The sequence below is a fragment of the Daktulosphaira vitifoliae genome, unplaced genomic scaffold (genome assembly GCF_025091365.1).
Source record: "Daktulosphaira vitifoliae isolate Bord-2020 unplaced genomic scaffold, ASM2509136v1 Scaffold_1, whole genome shotgun sequence".
NCBI lineage: Eukaryota > Metazoa > Arthropoda > Insecta > Hemiptera > Phylloxeridae > Daktulosphaira > Daktulosphaira vitifoliae.
This window is the reverse complement of record NW_026099572.1, coordinates 57603103-57628019: the sequence shown is the minus strand read 5'-3', so window position 1 is coordinate 57628019 and position 24917 is coordinate 57603103. Positions and strand designations below refer to the sequence as shown.

The 24917-nt window shown below is 29.3% G+C and overlaps 1 protein-coding gene across 1 annotated transcript in view; it reads left to right on the top strand.

Moving 5' to 3' along the window:
* Positions 1 to 24917, top strand: part of LOC126895264 (uncharacterized) — a 45101-nt gene that overhangs the window by 3371 nt on the left and 16813 nt on the right. Inside the window, exons 2-11 of the mRNA XM_050666942.1 lie at positions 3274 to 3516; positions 3580 to 3661; positions 6724 to 6914; positions 15077 to 15115; positions 15489 to 15527; positions 15687 to 15731; positions 16666 to 16710; positions 19182 to 19232; positions 19527 to 19577; positions 19902 to 19949. Coding sequence (XP_050522899.1) covers positions 3274 to 3516; positions 3580 to 3661; positions 6724 to 6914; positions 15077 to 15115; positions 15489 to 15527; positions 15687 to 15731; positions 16666 to 16710; positions 19182 to 19232; positions 19527 to 19577; positions 19902 to 19949 — 834 coding nt within the window. The remainder of the gene's footprint in view (positions 1 to 3273; positions 3517 to 3579; positions 3662 to 6723; positions 6915 to 15076; positions 15116 to 15488; positions 15528 to 15686; positions 15732 to 16665; positions 16711 to 19181; positions 19233 to 19526; positions 19578 to 19901; positions 19950 to 24917) is intronic.

Here is a 24917-nt window from a genome sequence, read left to right as displayed (position 1 = left end):
CATACCTATTTTTTTTCTTAACTTAGATTTATGTAAGTAAAATTCAAATAAAGGAAATTTCACAAGAAATTCAAAAATAATAACTTTAATGTTATTTCTTAATAAATAGCCCACAAAAATATTACATACAGTAAAAAACATTTAAAAGTATTGAACATACATTTTAACTGATTTTGTTTATTTTTACTTATTTATATTCATTTTATTATTTGGAAAACGCTATTTGTTAAAAAAAAAAATTGTAAAAGTTTAATTTTTTATGCCTAGTACGATAATTATACTAGATTTATTATTTATTACAAACCTAAAAAAAACTATTGTGTTATTACATTTTGTCGTATTAATGTATCAATTTTGCTATACTAAATTGCTTTAATATAGTACCAATTGTATTATTATTAATTACAAGTATATTTGGGTTATTTTCATCCAAAAATTGTGCGGTATAAATGAAGCAGATAATTTGTGGACACGTTTAATCATATTTTACCTGTTTATTGTTACATATGAAATGATACATTTTAGTCACAAAGGTACACTATTTTTGTTCTTAAAGATGTCTTTTAAAGTATTACGAACTAATATTTATCTTATTGGTAATTATTCCCACGATATAACTGGTACTAAATTACTATCTAATTTACAATGTTTTCAACACATGTGTTTTTTAATTTGAGAGTAATATTATTTAAGAATAATATTAAGAGTTCGGCAAAGTGCGTTATTAATTTTACGCGAAGGAATGATTTTTTGGAATAAAGCGCGGATCTTTATTATGTTGGAAAGAAATTGTGTTGAAAAAATGGAACGTTTGTATGAAAACTCGCGACTTTTACAAAAACACGTTGGACGAATTGCAGTTAGCTACAAAGAAAAGGTAGATGATTTTACATTAAAGTTTAATAACTTGATTGACATTGCACATCTGATGCTTTAAGCCTTATAAATATAGACGAAGTTAGACTATTTTTAATAAGTCAAAGAGAAGATGGGCTACCAGTATTTTTGATGGAATTTCTAATGAAATTAACTATTATAATGATAACGAATAAATAGAATTTTAAAACACAAACGTCTTACAGGGTATGTTGAATTAAAATTTAAAAAAATTAAAATTATCTAAAAATTTACATTAAAAATAATATTTTTTATTACTTATGATTTAAATAATTTTTAGATTTGGAAATTTCAATGGCATATACTACATTAAATGAGAACACCGATACCGATGATACTGATAATAATTTTGAATTGCCATCACCAAAAAAACTGAAAAATATTTACTCCTAAACCAGTTTGTATTATGGACAGCCGTGAAATATGCGATAGATTGCTGTACACATACTTATTGTCATTGTTGAAGGGTTAGGGAGAACATTGATGATTTTATTTTTAATAGATCGTAAATTCAACGTTTCCTAGCAATTTTACGAAAAGAAAAGACAGCTTCAATTAAAAATCAATTTAATGATTCAGATATAAATGCTCTAGTATTACACTGATGGTAAGCTTCCTTCAGATTTAAGAGACAGTAATGCTAACTTTTCACTGTTCCAATAATAGAACAAGGGACAGCAAAAAATCAAGCATTAATGCTATATGAAACTTTAGTCCAATGGAACATGAATAAAAAAGTAAAGGCTTTATCTTTCGATACAACTGCTGTAAATAGTGGTCATTTAGGAAGCACTTGTGTTTTGTTCAAAATAAATTAAACTTCAAAAATAAAAATAAACAAAATCAATCATAACCTATTTTTAAGACTTTTACATGTTTTTTACTGAATATACTGTTTTTGTGGGCTATTTATTGAGAAAACAACATTAAAGTTATTATTTCTGAATTTCTTGTAAAATTTCCTTTATTTGAGTTTTACTTTCATAATTCTAATTTAAGCAAAAAAAAACCCAACATAGGGGGGTCGTGGCATAGTTGGATTAAAATCATTATCAAAAAAAAAACGCTTCGATGCAAATNCAAGTATAATGATATCTGACAGTAATTAAAATCATTATCAAAAAAAAAACGCTTCGATGCAAATCTTTAGATAGTGTTTAATTTTAAAAAATTGGTGGATTATTCCAAAAACAACATGATATGCTATTTCCTTATTAATATCCTGATTAAGATAAAGTATTTCAAATGAAAAAGGGATTATTAAACAATATTCTTTCTCATAAAAAACTTGTGTATATTACAATAACTTTAATGTAAGATACATATAAAAGTGTCAGACTTTCTGGAACACTTTCAAAAGTTAAGTTAAAAAAGTTAATTTTTTGTGAAATAGTTGTCATTTTGAATACCCCTCTGTGGGCAGGTGAAGAGTCAAATTTATTTAAAAATTATACCAAACGATAGGAAAAGACTTCATGTATCTACAAAAAAAATTATATTGATTTGGTTATTTTAAAAAATGTTTAAGTTAGTTAAAGAGTTAGATTTATTAAAAAAATATACCAAATGATAGGTAAAGACATCAAACATCTATAAAAAAAAAAATTATATTTATTTGTTAATTTTTGAAAAAATAATGCAGTTTTAAGAAAAAAAAATTAAAAAATTTCAAAAATTAGCAATTTTTAAATTTGTAATTTTTTTGGAGAATTCCCTCATTTACAGGTGACGAGGGAAATTTTTTCAATTTTTGAGGGTAATGTCTTCGACTAGATACGATTTGTGATCTTTTGACGTATCATTGAAAGAAATCGGTTCAGTGAGAGCTGAGAAAAAGTGGTAATAGACACAAAAAAAAACACATCATAGCAAAACCAATACCTCCTCAGTTTTATATCGAAGCTAAAAGGTATGAGACATAAATTAGTTATTTTTATTAAATTTGATTCTTTAACTCAACTTAATAAGTCACGGGTTAACCTAAACGTATCGTTCCTAAATTTTGCACAGCTCATTTTTTTGTCAATTAAAATAAAATTAAGGGGGAGCTTAAAAAAAAAGTCATTCGATTTTTGAGGGTCACCCTAATATATAGAGTGCTTAGTAAACAATAACATTACAAAAAATGAGAATAATAGCTACCCTTTTCTTACTTAATGAACATTCTATATTTGCAGACTATGGATATCTAAACATTAACTACCATTTTATTGTAGGTAATGATTGCCATTTTTTTTGTCATGATAAGAACTAATACCGGTTGAGTGAAAATATATAAGGGATAGTGTAAAAAAAAAAGAAATTCGAATTTTATATACAGTATATGCAACTACCAAGTTGATTGCTAATCGATTTTAATATATTTTATTTTCAAAGAATCGTAAGGCCCAGAAACCTCGATTTTTACCAGTCGGCTGTAATTGGCAGTATAAAAAATGCAAAGAATTAGGATTTCAAATGATGAACATCTGTATTCCAAAAAAACCTGAGAAGTATCGAAATATTCCAAAAACTTTGGTGTATGTACCAGGGGACGGAAATTGTTTCTTTAGTGCTCTTTCTTACTGGATAAGTGGTACAGTCAAGAATGGTCAAGTATTGCGTGAGATGATAGTCAACGTAAATACATTTTTAATTTTTTATATAAGTAAACTATCGTGTTTAATTATCATTATTTTTAAGTATATGAAAGATTCCAATTCATTTAAACTAATGACAAAGGAAGAGGAACGAGAAACCCGTATTTCAAAAATGTACAACACATGTAAGAATAAATAAATTATTTTTTCGAGAGTAGTTCTTTATTGTAAATCACTAATCAATTTGAATTAAATAACAAAATCATCTATGGTGAAATTTGAGTTACTCGATTGATCAATCTAGTATATCAATCACTGAAATTTAATAATTTTTTAACTTTATACTCACTTGGAAAAAACAAGGTAAAAAACGTTATTGTTTTTTATCATACTCAGCTTTTGGGCTCGACTGACTGTCGATTATCGAAAATATACCGGCAAATTATGTGAAAAAAAAGAGGCACTCTAAAGGATTATTTCCCGTGATTCAAGTAAACGTAGATATAAATGTTATTACTAGGCAACTGTAAACTTATTATAATTTAGAAATCGATGGATTTTTATATACTAAGACAACTTTGTTTATGACTAAAAAAACACGATACAGTGTTACTAACGACATGTTTAAAAAGTTTCATTTTTCATTAAAATAATTCTTATGAAGAGATGCAGAGACAAAAGAATAATACCACAATGCATTGTTATTAATCATCCGATGAAAACCACAGGTGCGAGAAGAATTTTAGGAATGGCCAGTCAAAAACTATTACGGAATGATATCATATAAATCAGAAGGAAACTGGCTAACATCGATAATGACCTAACTGAAGAAAAAACAAACTGAACACGGACCTTGAAGAAGACACCCTATCAAGATTAACAAATATGGTCGAAAAACAAGAAACTAAAGTGTACACAAAAAGGAAAATCAAACAAGTAGAAAAATTCAAAAGGCTTGAAAAGAAAATCCAGAATAAAGAAAAGCTAAACTACAACTCCAATAAGAAAACTACAGTTGTCAATTTAACTGACAAGGAATTGATTAATAATGAAATAATCATTCTGGAAAAAGGTTTTAACTTTTCGTTAGTTCCAAAGAAAATCCCAAAGGAGGACATTATAAGCAGTATAGAAAACACGCTATACCAACTTGAAGACCATGAAAAAAAAAATCATCAGGCAAGAAAGTTGCAAAATTCTAAGAGAAGCAGTCTTACCGAAACAAAACTACAACAAAGATGAGTTAACTGCACTCAAAAATTTAAGGAACGACAACAATGTCATAATACTTAGAGCAGATGAAGAGAACGCCATAGTAATTATGAAAACCACAGAATATAACAACAAGATGAAGAAATTACTGGAAGAAGGACCGTATAAAATCATTAAAAAAAATCCACTAAACCGAATAATCAAACTAGTTAATGATGAAACAAAGAAAGCAATACTATATGAAAAAAAACGAAAACAACTACTAGTGACAGTTCCAAGATTACCAAGAACATACGGAGTCCCAAAAATACACATGAATGATGTGCCGCTTAGACCTTTAGTCAGTGCCATAAACTCGCCTACATGTAACTTAGAAGGTTACTTAGCAAGAATTCTAAAAACTAACACTGGAAAATCGTCTTCTTATGTGAAAAATTCGACGGACTTTGTGGAAAAACTACAACAAGCAAACTGGGAAGAACGAGACATTCTCGTCAGCTTCGATGTTGTTTCGTTATTTAAGAGGGTGCCAGTGAGGAACACACTGAATATTATAAAAGTGAAAGAATAGATAGATGAAAAATTACAAGGCTTATTAGAAATATACACCATAACAACAGTTTTCACATACCAAGACACCATCTACGAACAAACTGATGGAATGGAAATGGGATCAAGACTAGCACCAGTATTTGCCAACATATTCATGGAATGGTATGAAGCGGAAGCAATGAGCACGTATACTCAAAAACCCAAAATGTGGTTGCGATATGTAGATGACACATTCGTTTTATGGCAACACGGCGTGGACAAACTACAATCTTTCCTGCAACACTTAAACAGCATACACGCCAACATACAGTTCACAATGGAAACTGAGGAAAACGGAAAATTTCCATTCCTGGATGTAATGTTAAAAAAACAGTCTAATGGGAAATTTGGCACAGGAGTGTATAGAAAAAGTACACATACAGATAAATATTTACATGCCGATTCACACCATTGCCCCTCACAAAAAATGGTATTATTACACACAATGGCAACAAGATCTGTCAGAATAGCTGATGAAGACCATGTGGATGAATGAGGAAAAAACATACTTACGACAAGCACTAAATAATAATGGGTACACAATTAAAACATTACTAAGGCAATTAAAAAAGAAGTGAAAAGAAAAAATGCAACGCGTATCATAGATGACGAAAACAATAAAGATGAAAAGAAAGGAACTGCCGTACATGCACATAATTACCGACCACATATCAAGGATCGCGCAAAAATTCAAATTAAGAACCGTCTTCAAACCAAACACAGTTGCAGGATCACTACTTCAAAACCCGAAACTGCCCGAGATGCAAACACCTGGAGTATATGAAATACCGTGTTCATGTGGTAAATCTTACATTGGACAATCAGGAAGAGCTATTGCGACAAGAATAAAAGAACATGAAAAAGACGTGGAGTACCAAAGAACAGAAAAATCTGCTGTAGCTGAACATGCCAAAAACAGAGGACATGACATACAATTCAATAAAGTAAAAATACTAAACAAAGAAACTCATTTTGGCAAACGGATGTACAAGGAATCAATAGAAATCGAAAAATGCCCGGAAAATTTTAACAGAGAAGATGAATGGAAAATCAGCAAAACTTGGTTACCTATCATACACCAGACAAAAAGGAACTCAACCAACAACACCGAAAATAATTCTTTTCCAAAATTATGGTTGAAAATGTAAAGCATATTTTACTTGGTTAAAGAAATTATCAATAATTACCATATATCTTTTATATGTATACATATATATTTCCAATAACATTATCACTAAATGTATAAAAAAATTTGCACTATTTTTAAAATGTGCGCAACAAGTTATTAGTTTAATCCAATATTAAGTTTAATTTACGAAAAAAATTTGGTAATACATTGTTTATATTAGAATATTTTTATGCTAAAAATATTTTAATTATCGTTAACAATAGTAAATTTTTTTATTTTTCAAGTTATTATAAATTACTCTTTACATGTATTTAGATGAGTATGCAGAATCTCCCGAAATAGCTACAGCAGCTGAATTTTTAGATATATCCATATATATTTACACTTTATATCCTCTGATGGGATGGCACTTTATTAGCAAAAATGGAATTGTTAACAAAGACGAGAATGAAAGATGCTTATACTTGCTTAATGATAGAGAACATTATGATGTTGTGATAGATGTAGTAAGTAAATTAATTATTAATATTATTTGGTAGAAAATGATTTAGTTAAGAAAATTACTGATCGATAACAACTTTGGGCCAATATTTCGAAAATTATTCTCATTTTTATACCTAGGCGGAAGGAAGAATACAGCCGGGAAATAATTAGTGATAAAAAAAACAACATCCTTGTCTTTAAAATTATAACTTTTAAAATATTGTTCCAAAAATTTTTTCTGCCATTTTCCGGCAGTTTTTTGATTTAGATCTTTATCTATCAAACTAGTTAGTTAATTAAATGTCTCCATTTGAAAAATTTAACTTTATACTCTTATTAAGCATAAGAAATTAACATAAAATATATTCTAATTATGAAATTGTAAAAAACATTAAATTAAAAGAAATCAATAAAAAAAGTCCAGTCTGATTAAGGTACCTCCGCTTTCTAGCTAGAGTACAAAGTCTATCTACTAAAGAGCGATTAAACACCGTTTACTGATGGTATACACTCTATTTGGTTACTGACGTCTTACTTGAATTCACGAATATTGAAAACGTATGAACTTTCTTTTACGTGTTTGTATAATCCTATAGTACCAATTTATAGACATTAGGATTTATCCGTTTTAAAGTGTAAAATTTACCTATAGACAAGAAGGCGATAGCAAATAGATGAAAGAATACGTAGAAGAGCTATATGGAGAAGAAGAAAACACCAACGGTGAATTTTACTCAAATGTAAATATATAAATTCTAAAACCACATTTTAAAGATGCATTTCAAACAATAAGGAAAAACAACGTACTCCTATAAAAGACAGGAGATGAAATAAAGAATTCTCTGTACAAATTGTTAATTCAAATATATGAGACTGAATACTCAGAGAGATTTTAAATATAGTAGATTAGTTATCCTACCAAAAAAATCCAGAGCCAATCGGCGCTGAAATTTTAGGATATCAAGGAAATAAATAAATAATCTTAGAAAAAGTAATGTTATTATTGGATACGATGTAATCTATAATAGTGGCGAGGTGTAAAGAGGTGTAAGAGTGCAAGGATTAGTTTGAATCACCTGATTCGTTTGATCGATTGATTGATTAATTGGATAATTTTAATAATAGGAGATCTTTAAAACGTTTGTACTATTAAAGTATAAAAGTTACGATATAACTGCAGAAACATTTTAATATGATCAAAGACGATACTATCGTTGTAAGAGTTTAAGAAAATAATTTCCACCATCATTGCTGGTACAGACGGGTCAGTGTCAGAGCTCGCTGAGCGTGTTGATCGCGTCATGGACGTCAGTGGTGACAAGGAGATACATGATGTATCCACAGGCTCTATGGATAACAGACACTTCGCTCTAGAGAACGCAGTTTTGACGTTAATCACATGAATTGCTAGTATGAGCGTTACGTCGTCTAGTCAAAAACAGGATGATCACTTCAGGGAAAGGAACCGTTAAAAATTTCGAACATGACCCCGGTCATGTTCACGACCATGTCAAAATGATTTATGTTTTTAGGCGATTTTATGACAAAGCACAAAATTGTGTTTCACTTTGCTCATTTAAATCAGAAAACTGAAACGCGTGGCGATGGCGTTTCTGATGCCCCTTCCACGGAACCAGGGCGACGTGTTTTTGTTGCTGACATACGAACAAATCGACTCTTTCATGTCGACACCGGCGCCAAGATTTCAGTCAAACCACCGATCGGTGCACCACACGCTAATTCGAACATCATCCTCACAGCGACAAACGGCACTCGCATCGTACATGTGGAAAAAAAACACTTCGTTTGGATTTTGGTTTTCCTCGTACGTTTGTATGGGATTTTGAAATGGCCGATATGTCGTGGCTCATCATCGGTGCAAATTTTTTGCATTATTTTGGCTTATTAGTTGACATTAAACTGAATCGGCTTTTTGATTCTACACATCGCACGGGCAGTGTTACTACATAAGCGAAAGGTGATTTTATATCAACCCTACAAGTACAGTGGTCGCAGCAGTGGTCTAGCATTATCAAAGACTACCTCAACGTCACACGTAATTCACGGGCGCCCAGTAGTTTTGCACACAATGTTGTTCATGAACTCGTCACCACCGGTCCGCCGCTGTTCTATCGTCCCCGTTGTCTGCCTTCAGGCCAGGCCAAAGTCGCTCAAAATTAATTTGATTATATGCTAGAGAATGACATTTGTAGACAGTCGGCGAGTGTGTGGGCCAGTCCTTTATAATTAGTTCCCAAGAAGGATGGAACTTTTCACCCATGCGGTGATTATAAGCGTCTCAATATGTTGACGCGTGCAGATCGTTACCCACTGCCGAACCTTCATGACTTCACTGCCTATCTTAAAGGAAAAATAGTCTTGACTAAAATGGATCTTATCAGGGCGTACAATCAGATGCCCATCGATGAATAGGCTATACTAAAAATGGTCGTTATAACACCCTTTGGTCTATTTGAGTTCCCAGTGATGACGTTCGAACTCCAAAACGCAGCTCAAACTTTTCAACACGTGGTAAACGATATGTTAAGCGGACTGGATTATGCTTTCGCTTACATCGACGACATCTAGATCACATCACGCAATCAAGAGGAACTTGTCCTCCACGTACGTATTGTTTGCAACCATCAGAGAATGGCCCAACGGTTTATCGGTTCGTTTAATTTTTATCACCACTTCATCAATAATGCAGCGACACTTCAAGTCACATTGTATGATTTAGTGTCAAAAGTAACGAAAAGGGATCGACATCTACAATGGACAGACAGCACACGCGCCGCTTTCAACACCTACAGTGCAGCGCTCGCCGCTACTACTCAGTTGGCGCACCCTAAAATAGATGTTCATCTACGGCTCTGCACGGACGCCAGTAACATTGCTGTAGGTGGTGTACTTGAACAAAAATATGACGGCCAATGGATGCCACTAGGCTTTTTTCCCATAAACTTGATTTCGCGTTTCGGGATACCTGATCTTATAACGACGGATCAGGGACGACAATTCAAATCAGAACTTTTTGGGGCGTTAGCAAATACGTTTGGATTACGTACATCACCTTACAACCCTAAGTCAAACGGTATGGTTGAAAGATTCCATCGTACGCTGAAAGCCGCTCTTACAGCACACGGGTCAACCAGCTGGAGCGAGAAATTACCTGTCATGTTGCTCGCGTTAAGATGTACAGTGATAGAGGAAATCAACGCGGCCCCGGTAGATTTAGTGTACGGTATGTCACTACTTCTTCCAGGCGAACTTTTTTACCAAGTACCTGCAACAATTCGCCATCCGGATCTAGTCGGTAAGCTAAAACAAGCTATGTTTGAGTTGCGGCCGACGGCGAGAACTAACCACGATACGCACCGCGCCGTTTTTGTGCCTACGTCATTGGAACAGGTCAGCCACGTTTTCATTCGTATCGACGCTGATCAAATGCACCTACAGCCTAAATAAGAAGGACCTTTCGTGGTTTTGGAACCCAGAGATAAAGTGTTCAAAGTACAACGTGCAAATACAACTCAATGGATATCAGTTGATCGCTTGATGCCTGCTTTTGTGATGCGTAAGGATTTGTTGTTAAATCATACATACACCGCTCAAACAGTAAAAGTGCTACCAAAAAAACGAGTTCGTTTTTTGTTTATGTGGGGGAGTACTGTGGCTTACCCCAGACACGACCTTATCTAGTCAGTCACTGTTACCGTTTTTATGTCGCGTGAGTTGTTATCGTTTGTAAATTTATATGTTATGTAATCGTCCCTATTCGTGTATCTTAGTGATGGTAGATTTTAATTTAACCGTCCGTAGTTAGTTGACGTTACGATCTCGCACCTGTCATATTATTATTACGTTGTTCTTTTGTTATTTCTTTTTACCGACGGCTTAGCCTCGTGCACATTGTATTATTATTTATAATAATTTCTTGATTATTCTTCTTTTTTTAAAAATAAATTACTCTAACCTTCGGCGTTAAAGCCATTGTAATTCGTGTTACTTAATTTAATCTTTTTAGTGCAACATCTAAAACTAAATTTTTAGTTGTTAAATTGATCACCATACCTCTAAAAACTTAATCATTCATAGAGTACGATAATATCGTATTATTATTATTGGTTTTTAATAATAAATATGATAATAAAATTCAAATTAGCCAATTTTAAGCACTTTTCTTGCAATAATGAATAACAGGTCGACAACAATTTTAGGACGAATAATTATTGAGTTACAAACACTTAATACATAAAATGGGTAGATTATGCATTATTAATATACATCATTACAAGATATAACCATTTATATACCGGCTTGTTGGGTGGTTGCATATAGAATTAAATTAATATTAAATTAATTTATAAAATAATCGCTGAATTGGTTATTATTAACATCTATTGCGGCTTAAACGGATTCGAACACTAGATCACGACACGTTGATTAGTGTTGACAAAATGTCGCACAGTATTTCAGAAAGTTTTTATAAGAGGACAAAATTATATTTTTCGATATCATTAATTAAACATAAAACTGCATTTAATCAGTTGATAATTTTACGAGTGTACGGAATACCAAATGGTTCATGAAAAGTTTAGAAACAAGTTATATTATTCAAGTCTATATTGTAATATAATGTTTCATATTAATTGCGAATAAATTTTTATTTTTTAAATTTTGTTCAAAATATTGTTCAAAATATATTGGTGGTTATGCATATTGCCATGTATTTATTTATTTATTTTTTATATTTATACCATTGTCACCGTTTTATATATTTGTTATCAGTATTCATTGTGTTGTTATTCAAATTCTTTTATACTTTATATTGTTGTTATTATCTGTTATGAGTTGTCCACCCATGCCATCAAGCTCTGTAGTTCTCTGTACCTTCCATGGATCAACTATCTCAGCTTCAATTGTAAGACTTGGTCGTCTTCCAAGGGGGAGAATGTTCAAAAGTTATGTGTGTAGCCGGTAAAGTTACACATAGCTCGAATTGGCATTACCCCTCTCAATGTAATGACAACAATCGTGTCCGGCACTACCGGCACCTTGCGGGCACTACGTCGGTGTACGCGATTGAAGTCGTACCGCATCTTTTGGGTCTGATGACTCGTGGCCAGTGAGCTGGCGTGTTTTTAATTTTATTCTATTGTTTTTTGGTTGGTATTGGCCTGTTTAGGTGACAACCAACACTTTATATTACCCGTTACGTGCTATTACGCGAGTGCTCGACGGAAATAGAGCAGCGCAGGTTGACATTCCATACGCNGACGGAAATAGAGCAGCGCACGTTGACATTCCATACGCAAAAGGAACAATTAATTGGGAAGCGTTTTGGCAGTCAATTCAACGTTAATTGCACTATGGATGGCTGATGGCTGGGTGATGTTTCGTTTTTGTTTGTTTTTTTTTACTATTATTATTCTAATGTTAATATATTGATATATTGAATATTTATTAGTTTGTATATATATATAATAAAATTACTGGTTGGAATTGATATTATACGATTGTCAAGTAAAACCCCCCGATCCGTCATCTATGTTAAGATAATTAACTTAACGTTAAAAGTATAAAGTCGTGAAATAATTTACTCTGGGAATTGTACAGTTTCATATCAATATATTTTTACATATTTTTTTTATAGTTTTACTAATTTTAAATACATGTAATGTATTTTTTACTATGATAGAGTCAAGGTTTAAATGCGTCTATTTTTAAATGAAAAATAACATAGTGATTGATATTAATGACGATATATAGTTACAATTAATATATAAAAAATGCCGCAAAAATATCACTATGATTTACTTGTGAAAGTTGAAATATAAGTCTCCATGAGGAAGTCGAAAGTGTTAATATTGCGTCGCAGGACCGGTTCGTGTCACCCGCAGTCACTCGGTGTCACGTGACCTGTCAAACAAGGAGACTAGCTAGGTACTAAGGTAGCTGTGTCGCAATCACCATTCAGTGGTAAAGCTGGAAGTGTGCTGTGACCGTGTCAACTAAATATTTATTTATGCATTTTTATTTTATATATACATTAGGGTGGCTCTCAAAAATCGAATGTCTTTTTTTTTTTTACGCTACCTCTTAATTTTTTTTTTTTAATGGTTAAAAAAATGAGCTGTGTAAAATTTGGGACCGATCCGTTAAGGTTAACCCGTGCCCCCGGGCCTATTAAGTTGAGTCGAAGAGTCAAATTTAATAGAAATAACTGATCTATGTCTTATAACTTTTTTTTCTCTTAACTTAGAATAATAAAAGTAAAACTCAAGTAAAGGAAATTTTACAAGAAATTCAAAAATAATAACTTCAATGTTGTTTTCTCAATAAATAGCCCACAAAAACACTACATACAGTAAAAAACATGTAAAAGTCTTAAAATACGTTATAACTGATTTTGTTGATTTTTAATTATTTATTTTCATTTTATTTTTTGGAAAACGCATATTCGTATTAAAAAAGATTCTAGAAGTTTAATTTTTTATGCCAAGTACAATAATTATATTAGATTTATTATTTTATGGACAGTTAATTAATGATTAATTACAAATTTAACAAAATTGATTGTATTATTACATTTTGTCGTATCAATATATCAATTTTGGTTTACTGAATTACTTTAAGATAGTACCAATTATATTATTATTAAAGATAAGAATATTTGAGTTATTTTCGACAACTGACATAATTTGTGTCGTATAAATGCAGCAGACAATTTGTGAACACGTTAAATATATTTTACATGTTTATTATTATATATTAAATGATACGTTTTCATCACAAATGTACAATACTTTTAGCGTCTTTTAAAGTATTGTGAACTAATATTTATCTTATTGATAATTATTCCCACGAAATAACTGGTAGTAAGTTACCATCAAATTTACAACTATTTAATCTGAACACTGATTTTTTGAAAATTGATCCATCATTTTGGAGTGCGAACAACAGTTACATAAATGCTTTAAATACTATAAGTAAATTACGAGTCATTAATGATACAGCCTAGCGTGGCATTAAATTAATCTAAGACTACATTAATATATTAACTACAAATGAAGAACAGAAACAATACGTTTTACAAATAGTAAGTAATTANTAATACGTTTTACAAATAGTAAGTAATGATCGGAAAAAATTTCCTAATTGTAAAAAAAGTACATTATCAAAAAATATATTATAATAATATAATTCAATTATTGTTAAAATATTTTTTTTTAAGTTATTATTATTTAAAGAAAAATAAATTAAAAATTATTAATAACAATTAAATTAAACTGTTAGGTTTGTAATTAATCATTAATTAACTGTCCATAAAATAATAAATCTAATATAATTATCGTACTTGGCATAAAAAATTAAACTTCTAGAATCTTTTTTTAAACGAATATGCGTTTTCCAAAAAATAAAATGAAAATAAATAATTAAAAATCAACAAAATCAGTTATAACGTATTTTAAGACTTTTACATGTTTTTTANATCTAATATAATTATTGTACTTGGCATAAAAAATTAAACTTCTAGAATCTTTTTTTATACGAATATGCGTTTTCCAAATAATAAAATGAATATAAATAAGTAAAAATAAACAAAATCAGTTATAATGTATGTTTAAGACTTTTAAATGTTTTTTACTGTATGTAATATTTTTGTGGGCTATTTATTAAGAAATAACATTAAAGTTATTATTTTTGAATTTCTTGTGAAATTTCCTTTATTTGAATTTTACTTACATAAATCTAAGTTAAGAAAAAAAATAGGTATGAAAAATAGATCACTTATTTCTATTAAATTGGCCTCTTTAACTCAACTTAATAGGCCCANTAGATCAGTTATTTCTATTAAATTTGACTCTTCGACTCAACTTAATAGGCCCGGGGGCACGGGTTAACCTTAACGGATCGGTCCCAAATTTTGCACAGCTCATTTTTTTGACCATTAAAAAAAATTAAGGGGTAGCGTAAAAAAAAAAAGACATTCGATTTTTGAGGGCCACCCTAATATACATATACACACTGATTTCCAAAACAAAATGTTGAACTTCATTAATGATGGTACCAAACCTTTGGGCTTAAAATTGAAAATGAATATTTTTAAAATCGTACACATTTTTTTTATGTTCATGAATGACTGATAAATATAACCATCAAAATTTATTTTCCTTTACAGTTTCCAAATAGAAAAGCTCGTCAGCCTGAAGATATTTTAGTAAATATATGATAAATAATATATTTTATACAATTAGATAGAGATTTAATAAAAATAATGTAGAACACTCGAAATTCAGTTTAAAAAATATTCTTTTTGAGTTTGAACGTAGCCTACAATTTCATTATTCTGAAAAAAAATATTTAAAAAAAAAAATAATATAATATATAATAATATATCAATCATAACAATAAAACTATAATGATCAAGAATGTCCTTTTTTTGCAAAACAAAAACAAAATAATAATGGGCCAGAATTTATATGAATTATCATGTATATTTAAATTATTCATCAATATTATAAAAATAATATATGTAGTGTACATTTTTTGTTTGTTTTTTGATAGCTTAATAAATTAACTAATATTTTCAGAGAAAAATGAACGAGTATTCTGATTACAATATTCCTATAGTAAGTGTAAAATTAGACCACGTGCATTGTTTATTTTTTGAAAAACTGTTTAAAATTAATATTATAAGCACATTAAATGAAATTATGTACTCATTTCAAAATACTATTAAAATTTTAGTACTTCAGATTTATAATAAAAGTAATTAAAATGTATTTCAGGACTTTTCAAATCAATCTATTAGTAAATCTAAAACCAATTCGTCAGTAAGTATATTTGAACAGCACACCAAATGAAAACTTGTTGCATTAGTACTTGTTTTCATTTGATGTGTCGTTTTATGGTATCATAATACTCAAACATCTCAAATTTACTTTTTTTTAAAACTGTTAAAAAAATGAGGTTGTCTTTGAAAATAAAAATGCATTTATTAATTTAAAAATGTAATCGAAGGACAAGGCGTGGTTATAACTATTTATATTACTAAACCGCACTTTTCCTCGCGTCAATACGTAACAATGTTTATAAAAACTTCCAAAATACTGGTAAAAAGTTTTTAACGGACAATCATTTTTTAATCCAATAAAAGTTTAAAAGAAACTTAAAAGTATTTAAAAGTAGATGTATATACAGAGGTGGATGTAAGTTTATTTAGACTAACAGACTAACAGTCTGATATTATCGACGCGTTCATTGAAATCAATATTATTAATGAGTACGATAAAATCAACTGGCTCATTGATAATAAGATAAAAAAGTTGTTGACATTAGTTCTATTGTAGCATTTACAACGATGACTAAATGCTGTGAAAACAATATCCCACAATCTGCGCCGTCTGTTAACTTGCTGTCCATCAGTCTACATAAATTCGATGGTTGTATACATCAATGGAGGACGTTTAGAGACATCTTCTTAAAGCAAGTTTCCGATAATGTTTTTATTTGCACCAACATTGAGCGATAAAGTCATTGAAAATCATATTTGTTAGGCTCAAGACTTTCTGTAATAAGACTAATTCCACTTATTAGTGCTACTAACAAATTACATGTACTAGATGTAATAATAATTATTGTAGTATATATATATATAGTGTGTTCAGTAAGAAAGGAAAAGGATTTCTATAGTTTTCATTATTTGTAACGATTGATTTGTTTCTTTACATTTAGCACTTTAGTTTTAATTGTCTACTTATTTTTTAGACAAAAGAAACAAAACAAAACAAAACTCCTCAACCTGTTCCTCAAGTATGTACGAAATTTCATTTTACTGCAAAATATATATATATTAGTGGCCCCTAGCAATAAATTAAGAATTAATTTTTCTTTTATTCTAACTAACTCCTCCCTTCCTCCTACATTTTTGGAATATAAAATAATTAAGTTTTAAAAAAGTTGGCCACAATTGATTAAGAAATTGAAGAGAGTTAAAAATCGGACGCCGAGGGTAGATTTTTAGTTTTTTTTTTAATTTATTTTTCTTAGGATTCATCAATGTTGACCAAATTTTGTAAATTTCATTTTATTTATATTCCAACAATTTAGGAACAATTTAGTGAGATGGTTAAACTCAATATTTTATGATTAAAGGTCACTTTTGTGAGCAATATTATTATTAGGCTCATCAGATAATTATAAATCGTGTTAACTTGGGGTAGTTTTTTAGTTTTTAGTAATTAACTCGTAAATTATCGCTCTCACAAAAAAAAAAATTGAAACTAAATTGTTTTGTATGAATGCAGTTCTTACAGTTTTTCATCTAACTTCATAGTTTTCCAAGAAAATTTTATAATACGTAATATTTTGTAAAATTGTCGAAATTTGGCATATTTACGGATATTTTTTCATATCTGATGAACTATATGTAATTTCAAACAAAAATTATTTAAAATTAAATATTACAAAATAAAACTAACGATCGTTTTAATAATTATATACTGCTCGTGGACAAAAAAGAAAATACAATATTTTCTAAAAAAAAAATCAATTACTCATTCAAAGATAGATATAAAAATTATTGTATTAAATTTTTTTTAATAAATGTAAGCAATTATTATTCCGCTCAACCAACGAGGGCGGTTCATGGCTCTAGGAGGGTGTATTATTATTATTTTNACCCTCCTAGAGCCATTATTATTATTTTATCGGAGTCACCATTTAAAAAAAAATGAACAAATAAAAAAACACATCATAGTAAAATTAATACCTTCTCAGCTTTGCATCGAAACTAAAATTATAGATTACTCTAGCAATTCTTAATAATCGTCTCTAAAATATCCGATTTGCAACATTTCAGATTACAGTAGTATCGCAGCATAACGTTTTTTCTTCTAACTTCAATAGTTTTCCGGGAAAATTACAAAATTCCCAAAGTATGACATATTTACGAATATTTCTTCATATCTGATGAACCGTATGTGATACAACCAGATATTTCATACAAAAAAAAAAAACTACTGCATCTAATATAGAACGTTTAAAAGGTTTGTGTCCATTTTTGCATTACTAAAATTTTTAGAGAAACTAGAGCGAAAATTAGATAAATATTTATTGTTATTACCTACGCTACCACATCTATGAACTGATTTTACCAGGTGTTTTCGAAATAAAACTATCTCAAGAACATCATGATATTCCCATGTTTAAATCTTAATAAAAAATTGGAATAACATTGATATTTCTAATATAACCTGTGGAATAAATTATGTCTAATATTCTTCTGCGCTAGAAAATGTTCAAAATGATATTCTTTAGTTTTCTCGGGAAATGTTGCAAATCGGATATTTTAGAGACGATTATTAAGAATTGCTAGAGTAATCTATAATTTTAGTTTCGATGCGAAGCTGAGAAGGTATTAATTTTACTATGATGTGTTTTTTTATTTGTCCATTTTTCTTTTAAATGGTGACTCCGATAAAATAATAATAATACACCCTCCTAGAGCCATGAACCGCCCTCGTTGGTTGAGCGGAATAATAATTGCTTACATTTATTAAAAAAAAATTTAATACAATAATTTTTATATCTATCTTTGAATGAGTAATTGATTTTTTTTTTAGAAAAAATTGTATTTTCTTTTTTGTCCACGAGCAGTATATAATTATTAAAACGATCGTTAGTTTTATTTTGTAATATTTAATTTTAAATAATTTTTGTTTGAAATTACATATAGTTCATCAGATATGAAAAAATATCCGTAAATATGCCAAATTTCGACAATTTTACAAAATATTACGTATTATAAAATTTTCTTGGAAAACTATGAAGTTAGATGAAAAACTGTAAGAACTGCATTCATACAAAACAATTTAGTTTCAATTTTTTTTTTTGTGAGAGCGATAATTTACGAGTTAATTACTAATAATTAAATAACTATTCATTTTGGTCAATATTAAAATTCCAGTCGGCACCAGTTATAATTGTCTCATAAGCCTAAAATTTTTTGTAGTCTCTTTTTAAATGTATACATACAAAAAGTGGCTACAAAAAATTTGTGGGGAGATTCCAAAGAATTTTCAAAGTTTTAAAAACGAAGAACATATTAGTATACATTTTAAGTATCTCTATCTTTAAGTCAAGGTAAAGAGTTTTTATTCATACCATTTCTTTTAATTAGTTGATTTTATTTTTAATGACAAGGATAGATCTAAATAGCTATATTATGAATAATTATTGAGATTTAATAGTTTAACTTATAAAATCTTGGTTTAATTGTATAGACAACTAAAGATAATCAGAAGCTTCAAAACTACACCAACGAAGATTTTGAAGTAATTTTTTGTGTCTTAATAATAATTTTTATAAGTATACTCGCATGAGAAACAAAAATAGTAATGGTAATGCACAATTTTATTAATCACGCAATATATTGTGGGACTAATAAAAAATTATGACTTATAAAGCTATGGCAATATAAAAATTTATAATATAAGGGTTAGATCAGAATAAATTTGAATAGAGTAATTATATATTTGTTAAGATTTTCAGTATAAAATATGTTTTTAAATGTAATGTGAAAATACATTTTATAGTGCTAATTAATACACTTGAAATACTTTCTCTAGAATTACATAAAACAAGTAAAAAACAGAATACGTACTGAAGAAATAGAACAGGTAACTTTTTTTTATAGTATATTTTAGTTTGTTGAACAAATTTTTAAATTTAATTTTATTGTAAGAAATTTAGATAAATAAAAAAATTATTGAACTTGAAAATCTAATTTAAAATATGATATATTTAGTTTTAACTAATTTTATATAAATGCTTAATGCAAAAAACCAAATGTATAATGTTGGATGGATAAATAATTTGATCCACCTCCAAAACAAACTTTATATTACTGTTTAAATTAAATATTACCATCAGGTTAAATCATACAATATTTTTATGTAATTTAGCCATCTTTACTAATATAGTGTACTAACATTAATTTTTAGCAACGTTTAGATAAACTGAATGGTAACAGCTATGAGGAAATATCAAAAGTAAATATACGTTAATTATAATAAGTATCTTAGATCAGTAAATAAGGTTTCAGCCAACCAGAGAGCCTACTATTTACCCACTACCCAGGGAAACACTGGACAGTGACCTAGTAGCCAAGCCAAACAAGACTAGTTCTCGTTGACGGTTGAAACGTTTCTACGTTTGTTCTCTTTAAATATGAAAAATATAACACAAATTTTCGACTAATCGATTTGTTCTGATTTATTTTTATATAAAGATGAATATATACATATATTAACAAACTAACTACTATATCAGTCTTATTTTAGAAACTATTTAATTTGGGGTGAAGTAGAAGTATAACCCTCTGGATCACGGTTGGTAACGAGTAGTTACAAACACCGTTGCAAAAGGTTAAAGGGATTTTTACAAAAAGACAGTTATCTCGATCACGGCTGATAACACGGAGGTTATGATCACCGTTGAAGATGAACTGTATTGTATAAGTGGTGGAATCTAACCCTTTGGATCACGGTTGGTAAAACGTTTATTACGAGCACCGTTGCAAAGGATTAAAGAGGAATATTTAGGAAAAACTAGCAATCTTGATCACGGTTGATAACACGATGGTTATAATCACCGTTGAAGATTATGACTAGCCTTTAAAGAAAAGAATATATAATTTTGATCACGGTTGGTAATGTTTAATTACGAACACCGTTGAAAATTATATATGTAATAAGGAAAAAATAAAGAAAACTTACTCGATGGAAAAAAATGAAATGATGAATTATTATATGAAGACTAGTTGGCAATGACCACTGCAAACACTAGTAAAACGAAGAACTAATAAAACTATTAATATTTTTAGAGAAAATAATTATACAAGTAGTGACGGTGCACTTTATGCTACCCGTCACCACCGGAGTAGTGTAGAACACAATTGCCCACATATTATTTATTTTTAAAAAACCCTCCAAAAACAAAAAAATATTCTAATTTCCTATTTTCGAGTTCTCGTTAAGACTGGTATATAAAATAATCATTACAATAAATAATAAAAAAAAATAATAAATAAATACTTTAATTTACATATTTGAATAAGGGTTGTCAAACAGCGCTGTCCAGCGGACTTTCTTGCAACTGTCAACCAATGATAGAGCCGTAGCGTAACGCTACACGGTGCTTTTAGGTTTTGATTTAAAAAAAAGAATACAAATGTTAATAAAAATGAGGGAGAAGTATGAAGAAAAAAAAATCTTAGACCATGTATAATATAATAATATTAGTTTTTAAATTATTTTAAATTTATACGTGTATCATTTAAATATAATTATATATATATATATATATATATATATAGAGGGTGATTTTTTTATCATAACGCACTCAATTACTTACAGAATAATAATAATTTAAANTAACTTAAAAAGTATGACATAGTTAATAATTCAAGAATAATGTGTAACTAAAGATAATAATAAAAAAATTTTTTAAATTATTATTATTCTGTAACTAATTGAGTGGGTTATGATAAAAAAAACCCTGTATGTATATATTTATAAAAGAAAACAGAGAAGGGAGAAGAGAAAAAAAAAAAGAAGGTGCTATATAGACAACATTATTTAGGGGTTCAAAAGGGGGTTTTATGTAATACTTATTGTGTTGATTAACTTCTTGAGGAGTGTCGGCCTACCACTGGCCATAATTCGTGCCTCACACCATCTCGATGTTTATTAAAAAAAAAAAAAGGAGAAAAATAAATGTAGCAAAAAAATAACGTTTGGTTTTGAAAAGTGGCAAAAAACAATAAAAAAATGGCACGTCCATACAACTTGGTAGTATAACTGAGAGAAAAAAATCAACATGGCATTGTGTAGTGGCCTATGGCAATGACGCCGGGTGGTGGCGGTACCAACTTTGAACTGGTTCATAGGGAGTTACATAAATGTAAGGGATGCACTGTATGCGGTTATCTGTCACAAGAAACCGGATATTGACCATTGGATCGGTTGACTGGTATATAAAATAATTTAATAATTAGGGACATACTTAATACCTATTGTACACACTTCTGATAAGATTTATTTAAAAAAAAAAAACTAGTATAAATTCTGCAACATTAAAAATATTAAGGGAATACTGGGACACTTACCCAAGATTTTTCAAAATAAAAGTGATATTAAATGGATAATAAAATAGATCATTCGACATTTTAGTTTCGATGAGAAGCTGATAAGGTTTACCATGATCTGTTTATTTTATAATTTTTTTTTTTTTGTGGGACTCACTACTATTTCTCAGCTCTCACTCAACCGCTTTTTCACAAATCGTATCTAGTTGAAGACATTACCCTCAAAATTTCAATTTATTTCTTTCTTTCTCCGTGAATAATGGAATTTCACCAAAACAATTGTTAAAATTATGAAAATTTTTATATATTTTTCTTTTTTCCTTAAAATTAACATAACTTTTTGATAAATAAACGAGACAAAAAATATTTTTTTATATTGAAACTTAAGAAGTTTTCCTTTTATTTGATAGTTTTTTTTAAATTCTAACCCCAACCCTGTCCACAGGGGGAAATTCAAAATAGTAACTTTTATATAAAACCTAACTTTTCAACTTCATTCTTGAAAATGTTCCAGAAATACTGTGTCCATTAAACATATATTAAAGTAAAGCTTCTGTTACGTACTATAAATTAAGAAAGAATTCGTCCCGACATCTTATCTTCTATGTGCAAATAGCAGTCGAAGTAGACCAAAAAATAGGAGTTAATTTAGCTTTTGGAGTAATCCACCAATTTCTTAAACACTATTTACTGGTTTGCATTGAAGTATTTTCTTATGATAGTGATTTTAATCACTGTCAGATATCATTTATACTTGGTCTTACTTTGCAACATTCCTACTGTGCTATCTTTTTTTTTTTTTTGATAGGGTTTGGGTTTTCTAGTTATAATTTGCTAAAAGTCTTAAAAATTAAAACTCTGATCCACTATATAACCTTAAATAAAACTTACAAATATATTAAGAAAAAGTTAAACACGTAATATGAAATTTGTTGACACAAGTTTTTTTAATGGAAATCTAAGTTTTTCAACGCTAGCAACATAATTTTCTTAAAAAAATTATTTTTGGTATTTTTTAGTTTCAATTAATTCTTGATATATCTATAATCAATTACTGTTTTAATTCATTCTATAAACCAAAAAATGTATACAATGACATATTAATGTACATATTAATATTGCTTATGAGTAGAGGTCGGATTTATATTCTCTTAAAATCCTTAAAATATGATGTTTTTATGTCACATTAAATAGGCAATATATTCTCTTAATATTCTTTTAAAATACCAAATATATGATGTTTTATGTCCTTAAGTAAGCAAAATATTCTTTGAATATTAAAAAAAAATTCAATTTCAATTTATTTTTTATTAATTTGGTTTTAAATATATTTAATATAATTAATTTTACAATAACAATTAATAACTATATATTTTTCAATGTGCTCCGGTGTCATTTTAGTACGCCGGTTTGTAAGAATATTTTTGTAGATGCTGAAAGATCGTTCGACATCAACCGATGTTACTGGAGAATATTGCAAGTCGGCTACCATAATCGGTGAATAATTTTCCGGAAGTTGTACTGTGTTATTTCCACTAAGAACTTGTCCAATATTTTTTAAAAATTTGTATCCTTTGTTTTTTTGTTGAAGTTGCAATATTTTTGTTTTTACTACTTCTCCTTTTTCTCCTGGTATCTGTTCAAGTTGTGTAAAAGTGTTTTCAATAATATTTATTATATCAACCAAGGGAGTATTTGATTTTTCCAAACTTTTGATAGTTGTAACAATTTGAAGAAAATTAGTTTTAATAAAAATCAAATCATTTTTCACAGACTGTAGGTGTAATATATTTTTGCATTTTTGAATACTGACTGACGACTTTTCTTCACTTAATTTGTCTATAACCTTTTTCAAACACTCAAAATTATCGCAATTAAATACTGCGGCTTCCAGCCAAGTTCCCCATCTAGTTAAAACGGGTTCTGGGGGTAATGGCACATTGGGCAATATTTCTTTGTACACCTGGACATGATATGGCGCTTTTAAAAATACTTTTTTTAGATTACTGATTAATTTATTAACATTTGGAAACATTTCTCTGACCTTCTCTGCAACCCTGTTCATCATGTGAGCTACACACGTAACGTGAATTAAATTTGGGTAGAAAACTTTTAGTGTATCACCGGTTTTTGTCATGTATGGAGCTGCATCCGATAACATTACCAACACTTTTTCGTCATTTCCACCCAACGGCCATAATAATTTTAGTCCATCATTGATAAACCGAGCAACAGTGGAATGATTAGTTTTTTCCAAAACTTTGCATGTCAGGAGAAATGGGCGAGTCGGAGTATTTGATTTTAATATTCCCACCAGTAAATTTGCAACGTAACGACCGTTTGTATCTGTAGTTTCATCTACAGCAAACCAAATATTATTTTCACCAATTTCAGTTTTAATTTTCGTTAAAGTATTATGGTAGCATGGCTCGAGATAATTTTTACGTAACGCACTTTCATCTGGTATATGTTTGCCAGTGTATTTCTCTAAAAATGTACGTAATTGAGGAACTTGCATTTTATACCAAGGAATATTAGCTGCTACTAAGGCTAGACACAAGTGTTTGTTAAAATCATTTAAGTTGTTTTCATTGAGAGTAGCTTCTGATAAAAATAATTGTTTTGATGAAGTATTTAATTTACGTTTTAAACCATTTTTATGGACAGCCGTATGTACATGTTGTGTTACCTGTGATTTTTTTGTGCAAGGAATATTTCTGTCACAAACTTGACAAAAAATTGTTGCACCATTTGTCGTGAAAATCGTTTGTTGGTTATTGTACGACGAAATCCACTGAGCAAATAAACTTTTTAAACTGCTTGAAGTTTTTGGCATATTTGTATATTATAGACTATAAAATACAATTACTAT